This window comes from Miscanthus floridulus, chromosome 19 (genome assembly GCF_019320115.1).
Source record: "Miscanthus floridulus cultivar M001 chromosome 19, ASM1932011v1, whole genome shotgun sequence".
In the NCBI taxonomy this organism is placed as follows: domain Eukaryota; kingdom Viridiplantae; phylum Streptophyta; class Magnoliopsida; order Poales; family Poaceae; genus Miscanthus; species Miscanthus floridulus.
In genome coordinates, this window is record NC_089598.1 from 3,464,837 (window position 1) to 3,486,665 (window position 21,829).

Here is a 21,829-nt window from a genome sequence, read left to right on the forward strand (position 1 = left end):
TAGTCCGTGGACTAAAGTTTAGTCCCTGGACTAAAGTTTAGTCTGGATCCTGTTTGGTTCTAGGGACTAAAGTCTATTAATGCAGTTGTATAAAGACAATATTACCTCTGTTGAGATGAAGATATTACAGCTGCTGGCCACGGGTGGGATGGGGAGTAACGAGGGGCAGGATTGTCTTCAGAATACTTTAGTCCAGTTTAGTCACCTCCTTATGTACTAGAGGACTAAACCCTTTAGTCCAAATTTTAGTCTATGTGTTTAGCATTTTAGGGACTAAAAGTGAGCATTTTAGTCCACATTTTAGTTTAGTCTATAGAACCAAACAGGCCCTTATACGGTGTCAGGATATCTTTTCTTTCGAAGATCTATTTACAGAAACAGTTCTTTTTTTTATTAGAGAAGATTAAAAATAGGTGTAGAACCCTTTACATGTGATGATATGTAAACGTGAAATGTGTATTGTATTTTAGGGAACCGTTGTCAGAGACAGTTTAAGAGGCCCAAGTAGATAGATTTGGGCCGAGTAGATAGATTTGGGCTAGTCTGCAGCAGACATGAAATGACTTTTTGTTAGCGTAAGCCCAGTTCGTTATTCCACGCTCACGAGTCCTTCAAGTAGCGTATTCTGAGCTTTTGGCCCAGGTTATTTCGCTCCAGCAAGCTTATCTGTTCTTTTTTTTCTGGGCTGTCAATCAAATCAACTTGTCCTGGAGTATAAACTTGCATAACATGCTCAGTCTTGCTACAGTTTATTCGAGATTAACTCTCTTTTTTTCTTTACAAAAAGATTAACACAGTTTATTCGAGATTAAATCTTTTTTCGTTACAAAAAGTTTAACACACAGCCTCTTCAACTTCTCTTCGTTCTCTTCTTTGTCCTCTCGTCTTTTCTTGCAGTTCTGGCTTGCTGGACAACGGTCGTTAGTATGAAGGGCCTGTTTGATCACTTAGTCTTGATGAAGTTTAGGTGTAGGTGGCTAAAATTTAGCCTAGTGTTGTTTAGATATATAGACTGAAAATGAACTAAAAGTAAGTAGCTTTGGTGTAACAAACACTCGTGTATACCATTTAGTCCATGTTTATCCATATTTACCAACTAATAAACTAATTGCTAGTTGGATTAAAAACCAAAAAATGATTTACCTTAAGTCCACCTATTTAGGTTTAGATACCTAGTAAAAAATTTAGTTGACTAAAATTTAGATTATGACTAGAAACTACGCGCTGACGTTGCCGCACGCTTGTCTGTGTTGGGCTAGCCCGCATGCGTGAGTGAGTTTATACCGAGACCATCAGTGTGGGATCAGCCCATTTGCTTGCACTACATCTTGATAGAAATGATTGTATACACATTGATGTAAATAATGTGTATAAGATGGTTCTATTTGTAGAAGAAATATAATCATGACAACTCTAAGTAGGTGGCACTAAAGTTGAGAATGCAATTGCTTAACTTGTTGCATAGATAGTGAAGCATATGTTACCAAGGCCAATCATGGAGAATGGGCGTGCAAGATCTGCAGTTTGGTGCATAACCAAATGAAATGGTTAATCAAGACTAAGTTCGCTAAAAAGATCGAGCCTCACTTATCATAATTGGAGTGAAGAGCACTAAGAAAATGTGGTAAAAAAACAAGCTGAAAATGCAAGAATGCATTCACATATGAATGCCAATGAATGAACAAAGAATGTTTCAATGATAGCAAGTTGAAACAATTTGCAGAAATCAATTAAGGAAGAACTGATAAGATGCTTGTAACCATTATTTTTAGAAATAGTGCAGCCAAGATGCAAGGGCTCAATTACTTTACAGTTATTATTCTTAGAGACCAGTCTGAGGTTGCATATTTATCAGCTAATCTCTTTAATAGGAATCTTGCACCAAAAGGGAATGATCACAATCCAAATTTTATTAAATTCCAATTAAAACGCGCATGTAAGGTCATAGAACTTAGAAGCTTGTTAGAAATGGAAAATGTATCACATAGAACCTATTTGTACATTTGTATTACAACAGGGTGACTGGAACCTTCAGATTTTATATATATGTTGATAATTGACTACAAGTGCATAATTCTAATCAATGAGGCTGTGAGCTTGATTTGTCCCAAAATATTAGTAAAATTAGTTACATGCTAGCTAATATATGAAATAATTTTGATACTTGGCCTACGATTGGATCTCTTGAGGAACCTGCATTATAAATTCAAAAACTTTTCTTAGTTTCATTTATAGAACAATAATTGACATACTTCCAAAATCAAAACAAAATTTGGCGCTCTCCTTATTTGCACAGAGGGAGTAAATCAGAACATAGAGCCCTCGCTGATGATAATCTGACGAAAACTTTGAAACTAATAACAGTGGATGCTTTGGGAAAAAAAGTTGTTGTACTTATTCCTTTCCCCTGTAGTTCTGAGCCAATATTGACTACTGCGTTTGCACCTCTAATCTGAAGAATGTAAGTAACTAGCAGGAAGCCCGCGCAATTGCGCGGGTTTGAAAGCATAAAAATGTAGCGTGAGAAGTTACAAACATTTAAAGCACACAACGAAGAATAAGCACATTCAGAAAGCTTCAATTTTACAATTTTATTGAGTATGACATGATGTATCACTGTGTTACAAACAGTGTTGGTACACGGGCACATACCGAAATTTTAGATTTGCCAACATCCATCTTTGCTAGGGTGCATCACCGCTGACAACCTAAGGCTGTAAAACAATCTTCTCATATGTAAGGTGGACCTTAAAGTGGTAACAGAATCTTATATCACCTATAAGGAGAAACAAAGGAAATAATCATATGAAAATGCACAAAGATCACACCTTTTATTATTTTATAGGAACAATGTTGCTTGTTCATCACATCCACTACTGAAATCTGATTTGGGGATTAAAAATATAAGGAAATAGAAAGAATAGAAAACTTGGGGCGCAGCGTTGCCGCATCATTTTGAGCCAGCCAGTGGTGATCCTATGTGGGATTTAAGGAAACTTAGCAATATAGTTTAAAAAATTGTTCTATCAACATCATAGTAGCCATATGCAGTTCTATAAAAAAATAGATTTAATAACATTTACTTAGATAAATAGTTTTCTTATGGCAGAAAATCATGGAGGCATTTTTCTTAGGATACAGTCATGGAAGCACAATGAATAAAGGAGTAGATCATTCCAAAAGTCTAAATCATTCTAAGAAAAAATAATGAAATACAGAGACCAAGAACTGAATAACTATACATCAAAGACAGAGCCAGACTCTATAAATCTTATTTTTATTGACAGCTTCTACCTTGCACTTGGTACATACAGCAGAGAAAGAACTATTGTACGTAAGAAGCAATGAAGAGGCTGCTCCTGAATTTCTTTGAAAGGCTGTAACTGCAAGCACCAAAACACTAACATAGAACTTAAATGTCCATTTGTCGACAACATAGCGTTATCAACCACTTTCTCAAAGGACTGCTAGAGTAGAATTCTGACAGCTTCTAGAATCAGAGGATAAAGAAGCAGTTTTAACACTTGAGTAGTGTTGAACTCTAGAAACAATATTTAAGAATCCGCTATCAAGGCCATGATAATATGAAATAATAATTAATGGTACATTGACTATACGATGCTGATATATATTGAAAGAGGCAATAATACAGTTAGGTATTGACCCTGGAATGTTTTAACAAAAGCTCCAATAAGGAGTCTCACAACAAGTTTTCTACCTCTGCCTCATTAGAGGCACCACTTTGGTTCAGATATTTTATTGAGCAAGTCGCAGGTGGCAAGCAGACTTACACGATGAGCAGGGGAAATTGTTGCGTGCGAAGAGGTCGACGCAGCACTGCACCACGGCATCGATGGTCAGCGTGAGAGCACGACTGGCGGCCTCAGACCAGATGAAGACTACTACCGTGTGAGGGGCGGTGTAGTGGTAGAGGACGCAACCTGCATATGGAAGCTGCAGCGACCCCTCATCACTCGCCGTCGCACCGCTGCCTCCTAGAGCTATATGACGTAATCCGAGACTGCGTGGGCGCCGCCGCCACCAGCGGTCTGCTCGCCCTGCTATTGCCGCCGCCGACTGTGCTGCTTCTCGCGTTGCCGCTCGCCGTCGTGCCTCGCGTTGCCGCTTTGCGCTCGCGCCGCCGTGTCGCGAGACCCTGCGTGAGCGCTATCGCCACCGCGGCCTGCGCTCGCTGTTCGCGACGCCGCCCGCACTGCTCCTCGCGCCGCCACCTGGCGCTGCTCCTCGCGTCGCCGCTAGGGTTAGGTTTTGGGGCACAGGGTGTCGGCCAAATGGCGAGGAGGAAGGGTGGGTTGTGCACTCGCAGCAGCTGCCGTCTCTGCTTCTGGCGTCGCCCATGCCTGTGAGGGCAGTGGGGTAGGCACGAGGGAGAGAGGTAGGGAGAAGCTCGCTCCGTCTGCTGCGGCGGCGGAGGAAGGGCAGAGCGGCGTCGCGACGTGCGTCCGAGCGGCCCTGTTTTGGCGTGGCAGTGTGGGGGCTGGGGTAGATGAGACCGAGACGACGGAGCTGCGGTGCCAGGTCGGAGGGCACCGGGCAAGGGCCGTAGCCGCCGTGCCCGTGCCTACCAGGACCCGCTGGTGAGGGAGAGGTGGGGGGCCGTGGGTCGCTCCGGCACGCCACGTCGCCTGAGGGCGGGTGCACACGCACCCGAGCCTGATGCAGGGGGCGACGGCGAAGGGAATAGGCAAAGGTCGGCCCGCGAAGGTTCGGGACGGGTCGGGTCGACGATAAAGCGGGTGAGGGATCCGACTGATCCACCATCGCACGGCCCAAGATCGCTTGCTCGTCTGATCCGACGGCTCGCGGCTTAGCAGGCGGACGTGGCACGACGGTTTGTCCGCTTTGGAAGCAGGATTCATATGGTAAGATATTCAAGATGGGACAAAATAGACAACGATGGACATAAACTCACAGGTATAAACAGTTGAACACGACGTGGCTAACGTCTAGTTGCTACGTCTAACCATCCCCAAACCGTACAAACCTTCAGCACTCATCCTGTCATCCCCAACAGTCCAACACAAACACAAAAGGCACACCCTTTCACAAACCTCCGAAATTCTCCCTCAAACCAAAACCATCTTTCGAATTTCCAAATCCGCAGCACCCATCTGACTTCGAATTTCACTGGAACCCCAAACCCCCCAAACAAACCCCAAAAAACGGACGCCAAATTCGTACCTCCAAACCACCCACCCAAAAACACGCGAAAACACACCCTCCTCGAGCCGAGGCGTCCACGCACGGGCGCGCGAAAAGTCGAGAACCATCCGGGGGACAGGCGGCCGCATCGCGCGGCCACGTGTACGCCCCGGATGCTCCGTCCGAGGATCCCGATCCGCGTGCGGCCGCGGCCGGCGAATCGGAGCCCGCCGTCGCCGGCTATAAATCGCACGCCACGCCGCTGGTCCACTGCGAGTAGGAGCATCAGCTTGAGTCGCACGCACGCTGACAGAGAGAGTGGACTGAGTGATCTTTCGGTTGCTGATCATGGCCACCGTGACTGAGGAATTTGCTCCGGCCGTCGCCGTCGTCGAGGAGCCCGCGCCTGAGAAGGCGGAGGAGGGGAAGGAGGTGGTGGAGACGCCTGAGAAGGCGGAGGAGGGCGGCGAGGGGAAGAAGGCAGCCGCCGAAAAGGAGAAGAAGGCGAGGAAGCCGCGGAGCAGGAAGCCCAAGTCCGCCGGGCCGCACCACCCGCCCTACTTCGAGGTGAGCAAGGACTCCGTCCTTCTGTGATCTTGCGGCGTGGATGGATGGATTCTGATTACTGATGGTGGACTGTGTTGCTGTGCCGTGTCTGATGATCAATCAGATGATCAAGGCAGGCGATCCTGTCGCAGGACGGCGGCAAGGTCGGGGCGAGCCCGTACGCGATCGCCAAGCACATGGGGGAGAAGCACCGGGACGAGCTCCCGCCCAACTACCGCAAGGTGCTGGCCGTGCAGCTGCGCGGGTTCGCCGCCAAGGGCCGCCTCGTCAAGGTCAAGGCCTCGTTCAAGCTCGCCGCTTCCGAGGAGAAGAAGGCCTCCTCCGCGGCCGCCAAGACGAAGAAGGCGGCTGCGTCGACGCCGACGCTGACCAGACGCAAGAGGCCCGCGGCGGCCGCCGCGGCGCCGCCCAAAAAGAAGACGGCGCCCGCCGCAGCTGCGCCCAGGGAGGCACGGAAGGTGCGCGCCAAGCGGGCGAGGAAGGTCGCCCCCGCGCCCGCGCAGCCCAAGCCCAAGTCCGCCCGCGCCGCCGCCGCCGCTGGCAAGAAGGCCAACAAGGCCAGCGCCTGATAAGCAACCGACCAACCGTCCTTGTTCGCGCGCGCACGCCGCCGTGTATGTACTATATTATAATATACTAGCTGGTAGTGGTAGTAGTAGGAAGTACTAGCAGCGTGGCACTACCTGTGGTGCTGTGGTCGTCGTCTCCGCCGGCTCGATCTATCGGGCGCTCTGCTCCGCCGTGTGGCATCGTGTTGTAAATACCCGTACCGGAACCAGTGTTAAGTGTGGTGTGACGGCAATAAAGCGCGCGCTTTTAGCTTCCTGTGATGATGATGATGCTTGGGTTCATCCATTATCAGTGTGTGTGAATGTGATGAGGATGAAGAATCAGATGATCGGTGTTTAGCCCTTATTTAGTTCCACCTCAACTTTCAAATATTAATGTTTATGGCCTGTGTATGGAGTATTAAATGTAGACAAAAACGAATATTTAAATCTAATTAGTTCATGTTTAAATTACATAGTTTGGTGAGAAATTACATGAACGAATATTTTGAATCTAATTAGTCCATGTTTAAATACTATTTGTTAAATAAAAACGAACCAAATTCCCAGAACTAAACACCGCCTTAGTTCGATCACTGGTGCTGGCTTGTCTCCCTCGGCCTTTGGGCGATGCTGTCAAGGTTGAGGATTCACCTCGCAACAGTTGATATGGTATGGTTGTTCGGAGGGAGAGGAACAGAACAGTAGGCACGCGATCCGGTTCAGTAGTGAGGGTGTTCATGGTGTACGGAAAGACGAGATCGAGAAGCTTCTGGATTTCTTCGTTGCCAATGGATAAGCTTGAGCAGCAGCAGACCCGAGGAACAAAGGTTGGGTGCGTCCGCCTGGGAAAGCGGGGCCCGTTGCGCTGGGACGCCTGGGATGGGGCCCGGCTGCCACGCGGACTCGGTGGAAAATACCTGAAGTCCTGAACAGCGACCGGGCCGTTCCGTGCTTCCGGTGGTGTGATTCTTTATAACAGAAAAATACTGCACCACGACTCCTAACACACGTCGTGGCCTCGGGGGCTATAGCATGCAATGCGATGCGAATTTTTAACACTTGGCTCGTGGATTAGTAAGAGGGTGTCGGTCTGGCTACATAGCACGGGGGCGGAATTAGAGACGACAATGGGCCCGTTTCCGAATTCTCTATGGAAATCTTTTCTAAGGATGAAACCAAACAGGCATTGATATATATGACGAAAAATTTGTATCCGCGTTAGGGATATCACGGCCCATCTGGAAAATTTCATATTTCTGTATATTTTGTGAAATTGTACTGATTTCTAAAATTCTTATAGATTTTAAAAAAAAATCCTTAGTTCTAAACGGGTCACGCGTCAACACCAGTTTTTGAATTCTCCATGCAAAACTTTCCTACATCTAGAATCAAACTATCCTCGGTAGGAATTCATATGATAAAAGAAATACGGAGTAGTATCAGCGTCGGGAATGGCAAGGACAAGAATGATCCTCTTGTCTCTATCTCCTTTTCCCGGTACTCTACCACACTTCATGCCCTCGTTGGCTTCTTATAATCCATACTTTTCTGCTTGTTTTTTTAATCGAAACAATGTTTTCGATTTGTTTTTCAACGAAGCGAACGGGTCCATATCCATGGAGACATAATCCACCGAGAAGGCCTTGTCTAAAGACCCTAATTGTAACCACCCGTATATATTACCACGAATGAATTTTAGCTCTGTTCGGCTGCCATTATAATATCAGTCATGGTCCTGACAAATCAGCCATACAAATCAGCACGAGCGGTTTATAAACCAGCTGAACAGAGCCTTTAACCCGATTCGCTCCTCACTTCCTTCTATTGCCACAGACGACACACTAGCACCAACAGTCATTAGCCACTTCGTAAGCCAGATATCGCCACCAGCCCCCGTCTCTCTTCTCTATACCCTGAATTAACTCTAACCCAATTTGCTCCTCACTTCCTCTTAGTACCACACGCCACGTACTAGCTCCGGCAACCATTTGCCACTCCACCAACATGTTGTCGCAGAGAGAACCGAGCGTAGCTCGGGTGGCAAGGTCCGGTGGTTGGGACCTTGCCGGTCAGAGTTCGAGCCCCCGCGGCTGTGAATTTCTGGTCTCTCACCGGGGTTCGTCCCCATAAATAACTTCTGTTGCCTCTCGCGCGTGGAGCCACAAAGGGAATGCGACGTGCCCTGTCGTCTACGGGTCCATGGTTGGACTCGGTGATCCCACAGAGGACGTGATCTAGTGATCTGAGTATAGTTGTAGGTTTGTTTGTGTACGCGTGGTGTGAGCAAGGGCTCGCCAGGCACAGGACTACGAATGTGCCTCCAAGCGGCAACATGTCATCCTGATATGAACCTTCAGTGATTGGTGATCAGCTCTGTCCAACACAGGACGACATGAGCGGGGATCGAGCTCGAGGGCTCATGCCATCACGCACACCTACTACAGCACGCCAGCCGAGCAGCACACGGCTCGTGTGGGCACAACAACTTGGTGTCTCATGGTGGAGGACCTAATGGTTAGTGTACCTCGTGCGGGAGAAGAGAGGCGACTCGGTGATCTCACAAAGGACGCGATCTAGTGATATGAGTATAGTTGTAGGTTTGTTTGTGTACGCGTGGTGTGAGTGTGTTGGGTTGGGTTGGTGTGAGTCTGTACATGAGCAGATACTACAGTTATACCCAGATGAGAGGCGTAAAAACATGTTGTCGCAGTAGGCATCGACTCTCTTCTCGCGCACGAGGTACACTAACCATTAGGTCCTCCACCATGAGACGCCAAGTTGTTGTGCCCACACGAGCCGCGTGCTGCTCGGCTGGCGTGCTGCAGTAGGTGTGTGTGATGGCATGAGCCCTCGAGCTCGATCCCCGCTCATGTCGTCCTATGCTGGACAGAGCTGATCACCAATCACTGAAGATTTAGATCAGGACGACATGTTGCCGCTTGGAGGCATATTCGTAGTCCTGTGCCTGGCGAGCCTTTGTTGTAGAGGCACCCTAGTAGCGGATTTGAGACATAAATCCATTTATGGTGAACTTTTACTATAATTTGTTCGGTGGATCTATTTGTATACAAAACTAGGTCTAATAATGCAATATTGTATGACTTGCATTTACAATTTATTTATCGTATGATGATATGTTATGCAGTAGGACTTTCATGTCACATTGGGCCTGTTTAGCTGGTATTAAAGCCGGCTGAAGCTGTTTTATTATGAGGAAAAAATACTTGTAGATTCTAGCTGATAAACCGGCTGATAAGTTCAAGCGAACAAGGCCATTAGTGATGAAGCAGAATGGTCTAGATACTCCTTAAAAACACCGATGAGAAGTATTAATTATTACTACAGTAAACGGTATGTATTACATGATATCGATACAATGTTATTCACTATCTGGCTATAGTCAACAAGTATTACAACTTATTACAAAGATATAAAGGTATCATAAATTGGCAGTCTATATGTCTATATATCTCTATCTCTACCACTACCCCTATAAAACACCAGTTAGAATTATCCTACATCCACCCCCGTAATCACCTGCCCCACTGAAAGGTCCTTGTTTGGTTTTGGTAATTGAGTGACAACATAGGTGGACTAATTGTGTTTATGTGAGATACACAGATGATTAGTCCACAAGTACATGTGTGTGAGCAACATATGCCATGAAGGTGAAAATAGGCTTGGAGATGTTGCAAAGCTCACACATGTGATGATGAAGGAGCTTAAATGCACATGAGACATGACATTGAGTCATGTGATCAAGGTGGAGAAGATCAAGACAAGACTTGGCTTGATGGACCGGTTGCAAGCGTTAAGGGCAAGTCGAAGGCTTTGGAGTGATGGACTGTGTGGCGGTGAAGCTTGAGCAAGACTTGGCGTCGATGGACGATGGCAACGGTGAAGAGCAAGTAAAGTCAAGATCGATGAATCAATATGATCACGTGATGATATGAAGTGGATCATATTATTGTTGATCGTGTTGATGCATGTGTTGCATCAACATTGGAGGAGATAGGAATGGAATGCGCAAGGCAAAGGTATAACCTAGAGCATTTCATTTCATCGGTCATAGATGTGTAGAGAAGTTTATGACCGGGTTTAGGATAGATGGCCGTACTATCAAGAGGGGCAAACTTATTTGCATATCAGTCATCTAGTGCCACTCGAGTGATCTAACTTTGCATCGTCGCTAGGATCGAGTGGCGTGGCAAGTTGAGTGGCTAATCCTTTGAAAATGATTGTGTAAATGCTAACACACATACACATGATGATGTACACTTGGTGGTGTTGGCACATTTGCAAAGGAGAAGAAGTTGGTGATGAAAACGAGTGAGTCGCGCTGGTTATAGAGTGACCAGACGCGTCCGGTATGGTGACCGGACACATCCAGTATTTGGCAGCGTACTCAGCGACCGAACGCGTCCGGTCGCCACACCAGACACGTCCGGTGTGAAGCAGAAAACGCGGTGTTCGGCAGTACAGTCGATCGGACGCTGGCTGCGTCCGGTCCGGTGTGACCGGACGCGTCCGGTCGTCAGAGGATGCTTACTGTACTCGACCGGACGCTAAGCCTCAGCGTCCGGTCGGTTTTTAACTGTCGCGTTCGGTCGGCCCTGGAGGCTTACTAGACTCGACCGGACGCAGCGGTTTAGCATCCGGTCATTTCATGCTGAGCGTCCGGTCATCTTATCAGAGAGCCGTTGGAGGCAATGGTAGGACACATGGCGGTCAGATAGCTACCGGACACGTCCGATATAGCGACCGGACGTGTCCGGTATTCACGATCAACGCGTTCGGTGCAGCGTCCGGTGCTGCGTCCGGTCGGCCCGAAAAACGCCCAGTGAAGGGGTAACGGCTAGTTTAGCCCTTGGGGCTATAAATAGAAGTGGCCTTCGGCCATGGCTGTAGCTTTGAAGAGCTGAGCACCTTGGGGGACTTTGTGTCCATGCTTGAGAGTGCTTAGGAGCCCTCCATCTCACACATACTTGATAGTGATCATCCGATTGTGTGAGAGAGTGATTCTAGTGCGATTACATCATGAGGTTGCATCGAGTGGCACTAGGTGATCGAGTTGTAAGCCGGTGGTGCTTGTTACTCTTGAAGGTTGCCACCTCCTAGACAGCTTGGTGGTGGTCTCCATTGAAGCCCGTAAGAAGCTTGTGCGGCGCTCCGGAGAAGAGCTTGTGTGGGGCATTGTGCTCGCCCCACGGGAGTCGCGAAGAGCAACTTTAGTAAAGCATGTCATTGAGCTACCCTCACTTTCGGGGTAGGTTCTTACGGCGCCCGACGTGCGGGCTTGGCGGGTGATGCCAATTAGCCGCCGAACCACCAAGTGAGCGATCGACACAACGGGTTCTAGCATGTTGGCAAACACATGAACCTCAGGAGAAAAATCATCGTGTCAACCTTGTTCTTCCCGTTGGTTTGCATCTGTAACAGAACCGACCAATTATACGAAATTAAGTAAGAAAATCATCCACCAGAGCAGACGATTTAGCCAACTTAAGCCCGTATAACCCGGTAGTCCGTGAAATCACGAAGGATTTCAAACCAATTCGTGTCCCAGCCATGATCGTAATAAGTTTAGCGGTCACCAATCACATATTACATAAAAGTTTGCATAACAGATACATCAGAGTTTAAACATACTTATTACAAAACAAGTTCGAATAAAAGTAGCGGAAGTCATTTGTTTAAAACCACACACACTCACACGGAGTTCAAATATAGTGCCAGCTGATGATCATCTCCAACAAAAGCATTAGACGAGACGTAAGGAATGACCATGCCCATGGTCCTAAGCATCACCCATCGCAGGATACAGGCAGTTGATACAGTAGCCATAGTACATCTGCCCATCTGCAACAAGTGGGAATAAAACCCTGAGTACGAGAAGGTACTCAGCCAGACTTACCCGACATAACCGAAAATAAATGACACCAAGGATTATGAAGGGCTTTAAGGTAGGGTAGCTGACTCATTCGCAAAAAGAAGCATTTTTAGCATTTCAAGAACCTTTCTAAAAACATTATTGCCAAATTAATTATTATTAACCTGTCAACTAGATTTGCACCTATACTAGAGTAAACATGTGATTAAGCAGATAATGATAACCAATGATCATTACGCAACTTCCATACTGTCATATTCATTATAACTGTCCAAGTGTTCCATAACATTTACTACGATGAAGTAACTCAAGTCAAGTGCTCACTATCCAGGAGCGATGGCGATTCGAATCGATTCCTAACTAGCTGGTGATTTGTTCCTTACACAAATCTCACTCACCCGCTAAAGTGAGATATTGATCACCGAGTCAACTTTCCAGGAACCTCGAGTTTGCCAGGAACCACATGTACCCGGGGGCCGACCGACTGCACTTTGGCCTTATCATCCCGCCCCCGTGTCCTACCACACCTGCTTCGGCACAGTGCGCTGCGGGCAATTTACTCGGCCCGAAAAATCTCCCAGCTTCGCGGTCGGAAGGTACTTTATCCGGCCAGCTAAATGTAAGGCATGCGTTCAACATGACTCGAGGCCCAACAACGGCCGGTCCTTAATCGACACAGACGGAAAACACTACAGTCCAAAACACTGCAAGTCTCCGTCCGGTCTCAACTTCATTTAACACTTAGTTATACCATGACTTCATAGTCATCCAAGCAGATCCAGGTAACCACCTATAGCTCGCAGGTGACAGGAAATCACCCGACTTCTACCGGTCTAAGCCAGCTAAGCATTTACTCGACTGCGGATACCAGGGTAACAAGGATATAGTATAACAAAGGTAAGCAAGGTATAATGCAACAACGGTTGCAAACAACTCCTGAACGTAATACATCAATTAAAGTAAAGCATTTAATTAAATCATTGCAAACCGGGAGAAAAATGCTCCGGGGCTTGCCTCTCTCGAAGGAGCTCGGACGGTGATCGGGGCACTCCGGAAGTTCCTCAACGTCCTCCTCGTCGGCTTCTGGCACTTCCTGCTGCTGCACCTCGAGCTGCTCCTCTGGCTCCTCGGGTATGATGACGGGGTTCTCGGTTTACGATCCTGTATGATGCAATGCGCGTAAGTGCTCATGCAATCGGTGCATCGAAGGAGATGAATGTAATGGATATGTTGAAATGCAAGGTAGTCAACATCGTCCAAGAAACTATACTATAAGCACATGTCATCTACTGCATTCTCTTCTACTACTAATATGTTAAGTTAACATATCTTAAGAAATGCTTCAAAGATACACCAAAGCTTTACTAATTTCTTAATCACACTTAAAGCAACACTTGCTTAAACCCTAATTAATAATAGGTTTGAATAGCAACATATATTTCTGATGATCCTAAAAATCTAAGAAAATTACAGTAGCACAATACTATCCTAAACAGACTACCATAAAAATTTCATAGCATTTGGATAAGCAAACTATCCTACACAAAAATGACAAGCTATAGCATAAAAATGAGCATGAAATTACTTTGTACTATGAAAAGTGTTAAACAACAGAATTAATATTTTTCCTAGGTTCTTCATAGCATATAATGACTGTACAAAATTTACCACATGCATGTTTTATACAAAGTTTGCTCTCTATCAAAAATAACAAAAATCAGCCATTAACGACACTTGAACTACACCTCTAAAGTTTTCCACAGCACATGCATGAAACATATTTTCCTTAGGAAGTACATGACATAAGAAGATTAACAAACTTGAAATCATATTTTTATGAAGCCTATATATTTTTATACACAATTTTCAAGTTATCAGCAATTTACATGATTAAATAAAATTCTATAGAAAAGCATATCAAAAATGACATGCACTATTTTTCCCAAGTAGATCTGGTGATAAGGAACCTAGAAAAATTTGTTTCAACAAATTTGGAGCAACTTTGAGTATCCAAATATTTTGCAAACCATTTCTGTTTTCAAATAAGAATGAATAAATTGAAAACAATTCTTTAAAACTCTACTGGGCCGGCCCGCTGGAAACGAACTGGCCCACTACTGTGCGCACACACATGGCCCAGAACGGCGCAGCCCAGCCTGGCTCTCCTTGGCTCGGCGACTGACATGCGGGACCCCATGTCATTGACAGGGAACAGGGGAGACGGCACACATCGGCGCGGCGATGGCCGAGCTCGCCGACGGTGATCTCCCCGACGAAACCGATGGCACCGGCGTGCACAACAGGTTGTCCCGCACCGATGGAAGTAGAAAATGGACCCCCCCCTAGATACAGCGAAGGAGGTCGCCGGCGACAATGGCGATCACAGCGGCGCTGCGCGAGGTACGCCGGCCAACTCCGGCTAGGAAGGGGCGCGAAAAGTGGAGCGGGAGCTTCACCGAGCTCGTGCGGTGGTCGTGCGCGCGAAAAGACAGCTGGAAGAAAGACGGAGGGCGAGGTCCACGGAGCGGAGCGCTCCGGTGAGCTCGGCCACAACTCCGGCGAGAGATTCCTAGGGAGAGGGAGCTTCTCGCTGCTTATCGAGGCGAGCACGAGGTGCGCGAAGATGAGTCGGAGATGCGGGCGAGATGGAGGGCTCAATGGCAAGCTAGGACGGCCGGGCGAGCTTGCTCCGGCGAGGTGCGGTGCGCGGTGGCTATGACGGGCGCGCGGTGAGAGGCAGAGAGGCAGCACGAGAGAGAAATGCGGAGCGCTGGAATGCAGTGGGCGCGCGGGTGCACAAGACTCGGCCAGCAGCGTCAGGAAGCCCGTGGCACGTGGCCGTGCGGTCAGGAGCTCGGCGACGGGTGGCGCCACGCGGCGGTCAGCTTCTGTCGGCGTCAGGGCGCAGGCGCGCGAGTGCGGGCGAGCGGGGCGCGGCGTGGGCCTGGGCTGACGAGGCGGCTGCTGGGCCAAGGCGAAGCGCGGAAGCAGGCCAGCGCGGTCAGGGCTGGGCTGGGCCGACTTCGGCTGGCGGCCAGAAGCGAGGCGCAAGGCCCACGAAGGTAAAACCAGATTTTTTTTCAAATTAATTTGAATCCCTTTTTCATTCAAACGAATTTTTGGACTAAATTAAAGTAGTTTCAAACTTTGGACCAAAAATGAAAGTTGCTCAAAATTTTATCCTCTACAACTTTGATTACATGACCAAAGTCCAATTTCTTATAGATTTTGAATTACAAAATCAAAGTCAAATTTTAACTCAAAACCCTAATTTTGGGGAATTATTTTGGAAGCAAAATTTTGAATTATTTTGAATACAAACATTGCTCCAAAAATTGAACTAATTATTGCTAGCTGATTTACAATAGCAGTCAAACATGTTTTACTAACCTAGCAAGAAAATTCCAGGGCAAAACAATTCTAATAAGTGTATGCATCATTTACTTTTCACAAACATGTTTCGTATGTTTCGAAGTAATGTTTCAGTTGTTATATGCAAGATTACGCATGTATGAATAGGATGCTTGATGATGCACGATATGTATGATTAGCAATGCCTAAATGCAGGCATAACACCGGGGTGTTACAGCCCTCCTCCCTTATAAAAATCTCGTCCTGAGATTTGGGTTACGAACCATTTGTTATAAAAATCTTCATAAGCTTTTTGTAGATACTCTCCTGTTTCCCAAGTTGCATCTCCCTCATCATGATGATCCCACTGTATCTTGTATGTTTTCACCACACTATTCCGAGTAGCATGTTCCTTAGTGTCTAACACTCGGACTGGTTGTTCACGATACACCAAATCTGATTTGAGTTGAATACCTCGAGGTTCTATTCTTTCCTCCGGAACACGCAAGCATTTCTTGAGATGTGATACATGGAAAACTGGGAAAACTGTACTCATTGTCTCAGGTAATTCTAACTTGTAGGCTACCGGACCTCTTTGTTCCAAGATCTTGTACGGTCCTACGAATCTCGCGGCAAGCTTTCTTCGGATTCCAAACCTTTTCTTCTTCATTGGCGTGACTTTCAGATAAACATAGTCACCCACTTCAAATACAAGGGATCTCCTTCTTTTGTCTGCATAGCTTTTCTGACGTGATTGGGCAGCTTTCATATTCTGCTGAATAATATGAACTTTCTTCTCGGCTTCTTCTACAAAGTCAATGCCATAATACCTTCTATCTCCAGGTTCGACCAAATTCAATGGTGTTCTACATTTTCTGCCATATAAAGCTTCGAATGGGGCCATCTTGATGCTTTCTTGATAGCTATTATTATAAGAAAACTCAGCTAACGGTAACCATGACTCCCATGATCCCTTAGAAGATAATACACAGGCTCTCAACATATCCTCCAAAACAAGCATTTACTCGTTCAGTCTGACCATCTGTCTGAGGATGATAAGCAGTACTGCGAATTAAACTAGTTCCTAAGCCTTTGTGTAAATGTTCCCAAAAATGAGCCGTGAACTGTGAGCCTCTATCAGATATTATGGTCTTTGGTATACCATGCAACCTTACAATTTCTGCGATATACTTCTCGGCATATTGAGGTGGTCGATAATCTGTTTTGACCGGCAAGAAATGAGTGGTCTTGGTAAGACGATCCACAATTACCTAAATCGAATCATGTCCTTTTTGAGTAGTGGGCAAACCCGTGATAAAATCCATACTGATATCGTCCTACTTCCAACTAGGGACTGATAAGGGTTGCAACATACCGGCAGGTTTCATGTGAATGGCTTTCACTCGACAACATGTGTCACATCTGGCAACATATGATGTAATTTCTTTCTTCATTTTGGTCCACCAATAACGAGATCTTAGTTCTTGATACATCTTACTACTTCCGGGATGGATAGATAGCTTAGAAAGGTGAGCTTCATCCATGAGTTTACTTCTAAGCTCTCGATCCTTGGGAACCACAAGACGATTGTCAAACCACAACACACCCTGTTCATCCACTTTAAAGTGTTGAGACAGCTTTTCTTTTATTTTCTCTTTGATGTGGAATATCCCCTTGTCAGTTTTCTGACCTTCTATTATCTTACTCTCCAAAGAGCAACTAATTTGAATACTATTTAACACAGCAGGATGCATTAGATCGAATCCATCTTCAAGTAATGGCTGCACAGTCAAGTAATGTGACTTCCTGCTCAAAGCATCTGCCACTACATTGGCTTTACCAGGATGATATTGCACATTTAAGTTGTAATCTTTGATCAATTCCAACCATCTACACTGTCTCATGTTTAGCTCTGGTTGGGTAAAGATATACTTAAGACTCTTGTGATCCGTGAAAATATTGCACACATTACCAAGTAGATAATGTCTCCAAATTTTGAGGGCGTGCACAACTGCAGCAAGTTCAAGATCATGTGTTGGGTAGTTGACCTCGTGCTTTCTCAATTGACGTGATGCATAAGCTATGACTCTTCTTTCTTGCATAAGAACACAACCCAATCCAGTTTTAGATGCGTCGCAAAACACATCAAATGGTTTCTCGGTATCTGGTTGTGCTAGAACAGGAGCAGTGGTCAACAGTTTCCGCAAAGTGTGGAAAGCTGCTTCACACTCTTCTGTCCACACAAATTTATGATCCTTCTGAAGGAGGCATGTCATCGGTTTGGCGATCTTCGAGAAATCTGGTATAAAAGCGACGGTAATAACCCGCCAGTCCTAAGAAACTTCTAATCTCAGGAACTGAGGTCGGTGCTTTCCAATTCATAACTTCTTGCACCTTACTTGGATCGACTGAAACTCCATTCTCTGACAAAATGTGACCAAGGAAAGGGACTTCCTTCAACCAGAATTCGCATTTGCTAAACTTAGCATACAATTGATGATCTCTAAGTCTGGTCAAGACAGTTCTCAGATGCTCTTCGTGATCTTTCTCATTCTCGGAGTACACCAGAATGTCATCGATGAATACTACTACAAACTTATCCAATTCTGGCATGAAAACTGTATTCATCAAAAACATAAAGTATACAGGAGCATTTGTCAAGCCAAAAGACATGACAAGATACTCATACAACCCGTATCTGGTGGAAAATGCAGTTTTCAGTATATCCTGTGGCCTAATCTTGATCTGATGATAACCGAATCTCAAATCTATTTTTGAGAACACCTTGGCCTTGGATAATTGGTCAAACAGAACATCAATATGTGGCAAGGGATATTTATTCTTGACGGTCACAGCATTGAGTGGTCTATAATCTATGCACATTCTCAACGTGCCCTCTTTCTTCTTTTTCACAAACAAAGCGGGACATCCCCATTCAGACTTGCTTGGCCGAATAAACCCCTTTTTTGACAATTCTTCTAATTGCTTCTTTAGCTCAGCTAACTCATCTGGAGGCATCCGATAGGGTCTCCTTGAAATCGAAGCTGTTCCGGGGATTAGCTCAATTCCAAACTCAATCTCCCTATCTGGCGGAAGACCAGGTAGCTCATCCGGAAATACGTCCGGGAATTCACACACTACCGGAATCTGATGAATAGGAATGACTGCCGTAGCACATGTAACACTTATAAGGTCTGTTCTTCGAGGCAATGGTACTTGGAAAGTACCCTCACCTAGTGGATCCTTAAGGGTAAGTACTCGACTTCCAGTATCTATGACTGCTCCCCAATCCTTCATCCAATTCATCCCTATAATGACATCCAAGACTAACCCAGGCATAAACTATCAAGTTCACTCGGAACTTCCTGCTACCTAATTCAAGGGTTGCCCCCTCGAACCATCCGGTTGGTCAAAACATCAGCCCCTGCTGAACTTATACGGTAACCATAACCCAATTCTGTGCATAGTTGTTCATGTTTCTGTGCAAATGCTTGACTCATAAAAGAATGCGATGATCCAGAATCAAATAGAACAACTGCAGGGTTTTCGTTGACAGGAAACTTACCAGCAGTGACGGGCTCTCCCTCTGGGATTTCATCCACTGTTGTACTATGCACTCTAGCATTATAAGTCTGCTGCTTCTTCTTGGGCGGGTACGGACAAAACTTCGAGAAATGACCGAGTTGATCACAGTTATAGCAGGGTCCTCTTACTGTCCCGGCAGATCCCACAGCTCCCTTGGAACTGCCTTGTACCACAGTTTGCGGCTGCTTTGTTGGGTTGTACTGCCATCTTGTACGGCTTTTGAGGTCCACGAAAATTCTGGCTTCTTGGCTGAGGTGGCCTGAATCTAGCACCAGGTGCCGATGGGCGATATGGAGGACGACCTCCCATAGGTGCTCTAGCTTGAGACGGCCCACCTTCAAAGGCTCTCTTACGTGTCTTGGCTACGGTGCTGGCGTTGTTATTCTTCTCCTGCTTCAGACAGTCGCTGATGAAGTCGTTGAATCTGACGCGGTTGTTGGTACCAACATGCTTCATCATTTTTGGATTGAGACCCCTCTTAAAACTGGCTATTCTCTTAGCATCTGTGTCAACCATGTCGGGAGCATAGCGACATAAGTTGTTGAAAGCATGCAGGTATTGTGTCACAGTCTTGGTGCCCTGGTTCAATGCCAGGACTCTCCCAACTTCATCTCTATCAGCCCGGGTGGAATATAGACTTCCACGGAAGGCCTCAGCAAACTCTCTCAAGAAATCTGAGCATTTGGAGGGAAGGTGGTGCGATGGTGCTTCCACCACATTCCCGCCTGGTCCCTGCAATTGAAGTGCAGCATACTCCATTTTTAGAACCTCAGTCATCCTCAACACACGGAATTTATCTTCCATCGTGTTGATCCATTCCTCAGCGTCGAGTGGCTCTATTGCTTCCTTGAATACTGGTGGCCTGGTGTCCATGAAATCTTGAAGCTGCTATACTGGTTTACTCCCATGCCACCGCCTTGATTGTTACCACGTTGCACGTTGTTGGCTATGGTGCGCAGAAAATCTTCCATGTTCTTCTGAGATTGTCCGCGTTGCGCTGACTCCCGAGCAGCTGTGCGAGGAACATCTCGGGGGTAAACGGGGGGGAGGTGGCAAATGCGGTTCATGGGGAGGTCATTGTTGTTGCTGGTTTCCACCACCACCACCACCGGTCCCGCACCGTTAGCACCGGGCTCAGCGGCTTCGTACGTGGTTCGGCGAGTGTTTGTCATCTGCATATTTCAGCAACAAGTAACGATTGAGTGAAGCTGTAATAATTGCGAGTGAAGAAAAACTTATGCCATACTGAATTTACTGGAGAGAATAAATTCATACAATAAAACAGAGGCACAACAATCGCATTCCAATTAAAACAACAGCACTTAATCGAATTACTTAAACGGCAAACATCGCGTCCATACAATCACATTGCCAGCATACATACACTGGACTTTTTATGCGTTCAGATATCGCATTTGAAAATCAAGTTCCAACCACATGCCAAGTCTCATACGTTCGAAGCAACATACGATAGATTACATGCCAACAAAGAAAGGTCATCGCGACAAGACCTAGATACTAGCGCAAAGCAACTAGCCTACTCCTCGGGGCCATCGTCGGGATTGGAGACGTCACCATCGCCTCCAGGTGAAACTACAGGCTCATTCTGGTTGTCGTCGTCGATGTCCATGCCAGCGGCGTTCGGTGGAGCATATGGGCCAACCCCATTGTAGAGCGCGTGAAACTCCTCGTGCAGGTTGCCGTTGTATTCCTCTAACTCATCGACTCTCTGCAGCAGAAGGTTTCTTGCGTTCCAGGCTTCATTCCTTTCCTGAACCAACTGTCCAATCATGCGGTCTGCATTGTTGTTGGCTTGAGTCAACGTATGCACTCGCTGCATAGCTCTATCACCTCTCTCAACCGCCTAATCTCGCTGTAAGTTCATATCAGCCAACTGCTCCTGCAAGCTAGCTATGGCTCGTGCCTGTCTCTTCTTCTGCTTCTTCCCTTTTAGCTTATCCTCACTACGCAAGCCAGTCAAAGTCCAGTAAGTACTCTCAAGACCTTCATACGCTCTGATAGCGGCGAACATAGCACTCATTGCCTGGTTGTCGCTAGCCTGTCCTTCAGCTGGACCTCTGACCAATGCACTTCCTTGAGGCTGAACCCAAATGGCATCACGAGGATCATCCCTAGGAAAAGTACCAGCTAGAGCTGCAGCAAGCTCACTGGGAAATCTACTCATAATGTCCCTGATGACACGGAAGGCTGCTCCCTCTGCACCCTCAGCTGGAGTGTGACCCTCAAACTCCAAATGCCAACCATCCCAATCTAGAGCATCACCGAGAGCAGGAACCGTGATCTCCACCACTGCAAGTCCATCATCTGCTAACTGGCTCTCATTCCAAGAGTACACCGGCTCTTGACCCTCTGGGTACCCCACATCATGGAGCACTCTCCAAAGCAAAGTTGGCATGCCAAACTTGCTCAAGAAGGTGTCCGTGGTGCGGTGCTCCCTCAGGGCCAACGGACGTCGGGGTGCTCTTCCTCCGGTGGACTTACGGGCGGTCTGCTTCATGCGGGCCATCTGTAGCAAAAGTTCTCTTATTACTTCGGGGAAACATATTTTAGGTGATACAACTTTTATCAAAATGAGATAATCAATTTATAAGGGGAGGTATGCATGAGATGAATGAGATGCACAAGTAACATGATGTATGTACGTGCCGTACGTTCTCACAAACTTAGGAATAAATAATTTCTAACGACTAATTCGGTGGCA

The 21,829-nt window shown here is 46.4% G+C and overlaps 1 protein-coding gene across 1 annotated transcript; it reads left to right on the forward strand.

Moving 5' to 3' along the window:
- Positions 1-5,417: 5,417 nt before the first annotated feature.
- LOC136527864 (histone H1-like) lies at positions 5,418-6,560 on the forward strand. Its single transcript, XM_066520718.1, has 2 exons — positions 5,418-5,730; positions 5,847-6,560. Exons 1-2 carry the CDS (start codon positions 5,512-5,514, stop codon positions 6,297-6,299), a joined length of 672 nt encoding a protein of 223 aa, XP_066376815.1. The 5' UTR covers positions 5,418-5,511; the 3' UTR covers positions 6,300-6,560.
- Positions 6,561-21,829: the final 15,269 nt, after the last annotated feature.

Excerpts from the sequence above, each read along its gene's own strand:
- LOC136527864 (XM_066520718.1), top strand. The coding sequence starts at position 5,512 with ATGGCCACCGTGACTGAGGAATTTGCTCCGGCCGTCGCCGTCGTCGAG. Across the intron at positions 5,731-5,846 it reads ACCACCCGCCCTACTTCGAG|GCGATCCTGTCGCAGGACGG; the intron begins GTGAGCAAGGAC and ends TGATCAAGGCAG.